Source organism: Suricata suricatta, chromosome X, assembly GCF_006229205.1.
Source record: "Suricata suricatta isolate VVHF042 chromosome X, meerkat_22Aug2017_6uvM2_HiC, whole genome shotgun sequence".
Classification (NCBI taxonomy): Eukaryota; Metazoa; Chordata; class Mammalia; order Carnivora; family Herpestidae; genus Suricata; species Suricata suricatta.
The window spans coordinates 108,287,571-108,296,568 of NC_043717.1; the positions used below are offsets into that span (position 1 = coordinate 108,287,571).

The 8,998-nt window shown below is 36.9% G+C and overlaps 1 protein-coding gene across 1 annotated transcript in view; it reads left to right on the forward strand.

Moving 5' to 3' along the window:
* The window catches only part of PASD1 (PAS domain containing repressor 1), a 55,035-nt gene that overhangs the window by 33,359 nt on the left and 12,678 nt on the right, over positions 1-8,998 (forward strand). The window contains exons 7-8 of the mRNA XM_029930701.1: positions 2,436-2,508; positions 6,875-7,001. Coding sequence (XP_029786561.1) covers positions 2,436-2,508; positions 6,875-7,001 — 200 coding nt within the window. The remainder of the gene's footprint in view (positions 1-2,435; positions 2,509-6,874; positions 7,002-8,998) is intronic.

An 8,998-nucleotide genomic window follows, 5' to 3' on the forward strand; every position in this document is an offset into this window, starting at 1 on the left:
TGGGGGGGAGGGGGGAGGGGGGAAGACAGGTGGTGGTGATGGTGGAGGGCACTTGAGGGGAAGAGCACTGGGTGTTGTATGGAAAACAATTTGACAATAAAATATTATGGAAAAAAAAAGAGTAACATTTTGAGCTCTTACATAATGATACAGAGGTACTTTTTAAAATAATATTAAAAGGCATTTTTTTCCATGTAAATACATCTAGCAAAGTGTTCTTTGATCATTTTCTTTCTTTTTGAAAATAAACTTATATGATTTGAAAAATGAAATTTGTGTCTATATTAACTGCTCCAGACAAAGGCCAGCAGTGTTTTATTGCAAACCCTCTGTTTTACACCTCCTATGCAGAGCCTGAATTCATTATTTACATGTACAGAGTAGTTAGGAATGAAATATTCTTTAATGCTTTTTTTTAAAGCAATGTATGTGCTTATTTGTAACTTTTACATTCTGATTATAAGTCAGAAATTTGCCATCTATACTGATGTAGAGAGAAGCATGAAATATACATTCATGGAAGAATTTGGAAAACTATTACATTCTTGAGCCAGTGGATTTGAAGCAAGTCATAATCACCTCACGATGTTTTGTTGCCAAAGTCAGTGTCTTGTCCAGTAAAATTACTTCAAGCCAAGCAGATCTGGGGGCAGGAATGTGCAACTATTTCAATTGCGTTGGCTACTCAGATTGTTTGTTTCTTTATTCACTCAGAAAATATTCATGAAGGACCTAGTAAGTGAGGTCTGCATTGTACTAGGTGCTGGGGATGCAAGAGGTTCAATGCATATGGACTGCCTTCAAGAAATTTCCAAGTAGAAAAGGTGGACAGAAAGTTACTAACAAATGTTCATACAGAAGACAGTAAAGAATAACTGATGAGTCAAAGATGACTGGAGGTTTTAGTCATGACTCACTGGGTAGAGGGTGGCTCTTGTCACCCACCAACAGAGGAGACACTGGAGTAGAAGGAGGAAGATGAGGAAGAGGAAGAGTAGCCTAATTGGACCACTTGGTGTTAAGGTGTCTAATGTTAGACATCCAGACAGCATGTCCTAAAGGCAGTTGGATATTTGGGTCTATACTTAAGATAGATATCTTGAGATGCGGATGTCAGAGTTGCTGCTGGTTGAAGCCAAGAGACAAAATGCAGTCTGCAAGAAGATAATATAAATAAAGAGCAGAAAATGAACAAACTTGAAGAAGTACCAACACTTAGGAAGAAAACATTCAGTTTGAGTAAGCTGACTTATCAATTTAGTCACAAACTGAAAAAAATTAAAAATATAGATGATAATTTTTTAGTATTTTATTTTTAAATGATATCAATAAATTTGTAAATAACTCTATGTTTCATGATTCAAGCCATTCAGAAATACATAATAAGCATTTTATAGCCACATCATATGACTGAATTTACTCATTAAGTAGTTGTTTCATGCAATTTAAATTAATACTTCCTAAATGTTATCTATTTTGATATCCAAAATATACATTTTTCAAACTTTTTTTAGTTTTCTACCATTAAAAGTAAATGGTGTAAGTACAATTGATTTTTTGGCTGGGTCCTGTGAAATATGAATGGAAAATTTTTAGCCATTGGATCAGTATTGACTTTTTGAAATCTTGCAGAAGAACCCAGTTATTTTGTTAATTTCTTGTCTTGTGAATAAATTGAGAGAGTTTCACAGATAATATTTTGTTGCTGTGTTGCTATTCTAAAACATGCTTTTTATCATATCTGTTATCAGACTCCAGTTTCTCATTTTCTCAAGTGATGGGGCCTGCAAAGAAAAAAAAAACCTCTTGAAAACAAAATACATTATAATAACAGATCCTCAGGAAATTTTTAAGGCTGACAAAGTAATTTAAACATTAAAACCAAGATTTTCATTCATTCATATTCTCTCCTCCCCTTCCCCTTCTCTCTCATGCCCACTCATTTGGTAAAAAAATAAACTAGTACTTAGTTTGCCAGGAAGCTGCATTCTCACCTTGGGCATCAAAATTCTAATTTTGATAGAAATGAATTGTTAATGAGGCAAAGAATAGAGAACTTCTCTAATTACAGGAAACAAAATTAAATTTGGCTTGAAGGCATTTCTTTTTGTAATTGCAGTTGGTTTAAAAATTAAGATTCACTCATACACCTTGGTGGGTTTTGTTTTTTTTTTTAGCTTGCATTGCTCACCACTGTTAACCAGAGGCATTGAAACCTGAAGCAAACTTCATTCTAATTAGGATGTAGATGATAAATTTTATAGATACTGTGCAGACCAACTTTCTATGTAGGAATAGCAGCACCTCAAAGATTGATGATGCTATATATTTAAAAAATATTCCTTTTTGAATCTTATTTTTAGTGTAAAATAGAAAATTTAGATTTAAATGGAAAATGAGATGTGCATACTATTTCTCTTTTCATCTCTTTATAGAAGTGTTCAAGGCCAAATAAGAAGTTCTAGAATGGAATCACTGTTTGCTGAACCTGCTGCAACTGCCTCAGATGTATGTACATAAGAGAGCCATAAGGCAAATGGAATGAATCTTTATCCCTGTAACATTGATTCTTTAGTTAATGTATGTTGCCAACATAAAAATGCTTTTAATTGTGAGAAGTATCCCATGTAGGCATAGCACTTGAATGGTGTTCCACAGCTGCCATTTTGTAACCATTTCTTATTGGAAGCCAGCAACCACTGTACTTCTGTTGGAGAGCACAAGGACCTTCAGGGTCCTTCTAACCGGACTAAGAATCAAATCGACATGAAACAGATTAATGGGGGAGAATCAAATTTATTAATGTATATACAGGGAACCTACACAGACATGGAAATTTCAAAGAAGTCAAACAAAATGAGGTATATATGTCATCCTAAACTAAGGAAAAGCGGGTAAGGGGTCTGGGACTTCAAAGGGAAGGTATGCAATCCTTAGGAAGAATGAAAAAGAGTAAATGTTTGTTAAACAAATGTTGGCTGGCCCACTCAGAAACCATGGGACATAGAGAGGACTTTGATCAAACAGGCATTGTTAGGTCCTCCTTATACCCCATCCCTAGTTCATGGATAGTGTAGTTATCTATGGTGACAGCTCTCTTCCTGGAGCAGGGCTTCTATCTAAATCTTTTTAGGCAATTGTTGACGTTACAGGTAAAGAGTTTTTCCTGAATCTGCTGGATTTGTATTGCTTTTTAACTCAAAATTGTCTTCATGACAAAGAGGCCCATGTTGGGGCAGCCTGCCCTTGGCCCCTAGCACTTGGGATGGTCTCTGTAGTACTTAAAAAAAAAAGAAGCTAAACTCTATGCCATTGCTCAAGATCTTTTTGACTTCTGAATACATTTCAAAAATAATATGAGTAGGCTCATGAGACTGCATCATCCCATCATGGACAGGATCCAGCCCCTGACTAACCTAGATGGTCTCCATCTTTTTCCTAAGCCACTGAATGTGTCATTCATTGATCCATTCACCAGATGTTACTAGAGAGAATCTTAGGGATGCACATTAATAGAAATATGAAACCTGGACCTTTCAATCATCTGAAACTGTAGTCTGGCAGATAAGGTGAAACTGCAAGAAAAAAAGCATAGAACAGAAAAAAACTACCAAAAAGCTTTCCCTGTGGATGGTGTTCCACCTTACCTGCCACTCCATGGGTGCCCATGGCACAGCTGCTTGGCTAGATCACTGCAGTGGTGATTATGCTGCAGAGAGAAAAATGGTCTAGGCTTCAGAAGATAAGGGTCAATTCCTGATTGATTCTGCCATTTACCAATTTTGTGACCTGGAGAAAGTTATTTTCCCATGGAAAGTCTCCATCTTCCCACCTTTAAAAGAGGAGTGGTCATCTATTAGGCTATCTCATCTGGTTGTAACAAGGTTCAATGGAACCTCATTTATCAGTGTATTTGTTGTATCCCTGCAATAGAGTGAAGCTTCTGTGAAGGCACGAGTGTCTTGTTTTATCCCCAAATATCTTGAACAAGGCTTATCATATGTAGTATGCACTTATAAATATTATATGCACGAATGAATATTGTATGTTATAGCACTGTGTTATTTTTATAGCATTCTTCACATATATGGTAAAGGGATTCTAAGAGCAGTATAGATAGGCTGGATGGGTGGACTCTTACTTTGATTTTCAGGTCTGCATGTGATTTTATCTGAAAGGATATGTGTGTTTCTGGAACTGTGCAGACACCAAGTCTTTTTACTATTTAAGCTCTTCTGTAACATGGGAGATACTGTGAGCACATATTTTAAATAGAAAGTGCTGATTTTTGACTGCCTTTTCCAACTATTGCTCATTGTAGGGAGCAGAATTTAGTTAGCATTCCAAAATATGTCTCTGGCATAAGGATTATTTTAGGCTGAATATTTTTAAGAAAGTGCAAACAGAGGACAAACTCAGAAAACTGAGTAGAAGTTACCCTTTTGTAAGAGACATTTACATTTATTTATAAGGGAAATCTCTATTTGTAAGGGTGTCTCCCTCCTTGTACCAGGAAGAGGAGAAAGAGTCTAAATCACATGTTTGATTTTCTGTTATTAGTCTATCTGATGTAAATTTAATTCTTAGACTAGTTAGAAGAACCTTGAAGGATAACAAGCCACTTGTATGTAGATACAACTTTCTGGAGAAAATACCTCTGCTTAACCTAACATTCTGTTCAAGAAAGTATGAAAATGAGGAAATTACATAGAAAAAGGCTAATTTAGACAGAACAGTGTTCTGTTTACACACAAACTAATTTCAATTATGCTAGGAAAAGAACCCAAGACATCTGTATAGCTCTGGTTGTCAGTCTGGTATCTATGCTGTTGATAGCCTTACCTCATCAGTCAGTCAACATATATTTACCCAGGATCTGCAGTGTCTAATGTGTGAACAATCCAGAGACCTTCAACTTACTGTGTTTTGAGCAAATTAGTGTGTTTTGAGGAAAGCTGGATTTAAAACTTCTCACTTTATAAAACTATAAAACCTAAGTAATTATAACGGTTAAAGATACATATTTTTAAAGAAACCCATAATCACACCACCATGGCACAATTGCTATTTAAATTTGCTTATTCCCACTCAGTCTTAGTCTACCATCATATGTATTTTTCACTTAGTGATAATGATCCTCCACAACCTTGGCTTTCATTGGTCACGCAGTTTCATCTTTCTCTAATCCTAACTGTAATTATTTCAATAACTGTATAGTATTCCCTGGAATTGAAAAACTTCTGCTTCTAATCAAGATGGAGTGCCTAGGACAAGACTTAACTTTCCTGCCCCAAATGACAAAATGTATCAAATAATAATTTTCAGGATACTGTTTCAACCAAACAACAAAGGACAGGGACTCTTAAGAGATGGGAAACAATCAAATGAGCCCTACAGTTGCCATAGCTACTACAGGTGACAAATCTGCTCCCCTTCACTGGTATCTTTTTGCTTCTAAAATAGTTTTTTGTTTTGTTTTTTTTTTCCACACCAGTTACCATTGCTGCACATGATTCTGTCCTTTTGAGTTTATTTAAGCTTAGTGAATTTATGTTAATAGGTTAAATAAAACATATGAACACACAAAAATGAACATCTTAATCAACACCCAAGTATCCACATTTATACTGAAACTCATCCAGGAAGCAGAGAGCTAGTGATTAAATTGATATATGACTGTGATAAAAAGCAGAAGGAAGAGGACAGAGAAAGAAAGGTCATATCCCATCTCAGTGAATACCACGCCACCAGCATATCTTTCTAAATGATGAAAGATTGTCACATCCCCTGCAACACATTGCTTATTGTAAGGAATACAAAGCACAGTGTACTTGAACAGTTGTGCAATTTCCTGAAGCTCAAATGCTGGGATTTGATTTGAGTCAGTGTGTTCCAACAAGTAGGTTCCTTGTAGAAAATTGGGATAGATCTCTTTCTTAATCCAGTCCAAATACAACAACAACCAAATAACAAAACAAAAACAAAAACAAAAGAACCCCAACCACCAAAATTTTCAGCAGAGATGTAAAATATTCCACTGATAAACTAGGCACTTAATTTCATATGAGCAGTGAGCTGCAGACTGTTCAAAAAGGACCCAGTTGTTAAGGAAGTGGAAGTGGATCACTAAAATAGGAATATATGTATGCAGCTTAAAGCTGGAAATGGCTTAAAAGAGCGCTGGGTTTGGAGTTATTTGATTCTATCTCTCCTTCTGCTACTGACTTGCTAAATGACCTTCTCCTCTTTGACACTATCAGATGGGAAGGTTGCACTAGAAGCTCACCAAGGCCATTTCCATCTCTGTGCTACTAGTACACAGAGTAAAGATGTTTTTGCTAATAATACTTTCAACTTTAATCTGCATTCAAGCCTACTACATGGCTTAAATGTAGATTAGAAGTAGTCGTTAAGCAGCTTGCAACTGCCTTTCCTTGCTCCCAGTGCAGGCTGTATGTGCAGGACCTCTGAAGAAATGGCCCTGTTGGTGGTGGTGGTGCCCTTATCCCACAGCCACATCAGCATCCTACCAACACCTTTGAAAGCTGTGTATTTTTTTTTTTGCCATGGCTTTTGATTGGCACACATTTTTCTTATGCTTGTCCTTTCAGCACATCTGTACTGTTTATTTTCTCAGTTTTGACTACGTATAGCATGTACCACACATAATGTCTGCTTGTTATTACCTTCCAGCAGTATATTTCAAGGACTTGTTTAATGATGGTTTTGTTTAGGTATTCAATTGATTGATAGAAGCAATGTTGGAAATTGTGATATGAAATGCATCCAGGTTTGTGTTCGGCCTGTGTTTCCTGTTGTTTATATATCTCTGTCTCCAAATTGAAACATCATCTTCTCTTTTGGAAATTCCCAGGACCAAGTTGATCCTGTAACAGTTGACTGGTATGGACCACAAGAATATGTTCCCGAAAGTGACATAGTGTCTACTACATGTTCTGACTCCAGCACGTCTTCCATGGAAAGCATACTTGAATTACCAGGTAGGTGCATTTGGACATTTGGAGAGGGATTATCAGAATAAAAACAGTGGCCCACAGCGTAGTTATGGCTTTTCAAAGGAAGAGGGTGTTCTGTTTATAATAGTGTGAAATCACAAGAGTGAATTCTCTGCATCTTCTGTAAGTTTTTTTGAGATGATTTGAGAGAAGTGAAAGTGAATATCTCATCAATGGTTTGAGTGCTTGGGAAGGTATTATTCTATCCCATTAAAATTTAATCTTCTAAAGAGTGGTGCTGGATCTCAGTCCTTGAGGAATAGCATATTATTTCTTTAGTCTTAGTGAAGACTGTGCCATAGGGAATGCAGCCCAAAGAAACCTCTTGTTTTAACAAACTGTACTATAAGAAGAATTTTTAGTAAAGGCCAAAAAGGATGGTCTCTCAGAAACGGTAATATTTACTATGGAAGTGTCAGTATTAAAGAAATTTCGTCAATATAATTGTATAAAAAGTACAAAACTTGAAACAGTGCTGGATGCATAATAGGGGTCATGTCCTCTAATTGCTGACCTTAGCATAGAGCATTTGTATTTGGAAATCTTCACATATAGGACTAATACAACTATTTTTAAAATATTCTAATTAATGACATTTACATTATTGCTAGCAATCTCAAACTTTGTTTAAAAAGTCCTTTAAAATTAACTTATGTAGGGGGAAGGCCATGAACCCATGATTGTGATTTCTAAAACATATAAGAGCAAATTTAGTTTTAAATTTGCACATAGTTTTGTGATGTATACTTCTATGAGTTTGACAAAGACAAGGAGTCCTGTATCTACTACCACATTACAAAACAGAACAGTTCTGTTATCCCCAAATTCCTTTGTATTGTCTCTCTTTTTTTATAGTTTATTGTCCAGTTGGTTTCCATATAACACCCAGTGCTCTTCCCCACAAATACCTTCCTCCATGACCATCCTTCCCCTCACCTTCCCCTTTTCCCCTTTCCCTTTAGTCCTCAGTTTGTGTTCAGTATTCAAGAATCTCTCATGATTTGCCTCCTTCCCTCTCCCTAACTCTTTCCCCCCCTTCCCCTTCCCATGATCCTCTGTTAATTTTCTCCTGTTATACATATGAGTGAAAACATATGGTATCTGTCCTTCACTGCCTGACTTATTTTGCTTAGCATGACACCCTCAAGGTCCATCCACTTTGCTACAAATGGCCAGATTTCATTCTTTCTCATTGCCATGTAGTATTCCATTGTGTATATATATACCACATCTTCTTGATCCACTCATCAGGTGATGGACATTTAGGCTCTTTCCATGATTTGGCTATTGTTGAAAGTGCTGCTATGAACATTGGGGTGCATGTGCCCCTATGCATCAGCACTTCTATGCATCAGCACTTCTCTATTCTTTGGGTAGATCCCCAGCAGTGCTATTGCTGGGTCATAGGGGAATTTTTTGAGGAACCTCCACACTGTTTTCCAGAGCAGCTGCACCAGTTTACATTCCCACCAACAGTGTAGGAGGGTGCCCGTTTCTCCACATCCTTGCCAGCACCTATAGTCTCTTGATTTGCTCATTATAGCTGCTCTGACTGGTGTGAAATGGTATCTCAGTATGGTTTTGATTTGTATTTCCTTGATAATGAGGGATGCTGAGCACCATTTCATGTGCCTATAGGCCATCTGGATGCCTCTTTGGAGAAGTGTCTATTCATGTCTTCTGCCCATTTCTTAACTGGAATATTCGTTTTTTTTGGGTGTGGAGTTTGGTGAGTTCCTTGTAGATTTTGGATACTAGCCCTTTATTTGAGATGCCATTTGCAACCATCTTTTCCCATTCCATATGTTGCCTATTAGTTTTCTTGATTGGTTCCTTTGCCTTGCAGAAGCTTTTTATCTTGATGAAGTCCCAAGAGTTCAGTTTTGTTTTCATTTCCCTTGCCTTTGAGGATGTGTCAAGTAGGAGATTGCTGCGGTGGAGGTCTAGGAGGTTTTTCCCTACTTTCTCCTCGAGGGTTTTGA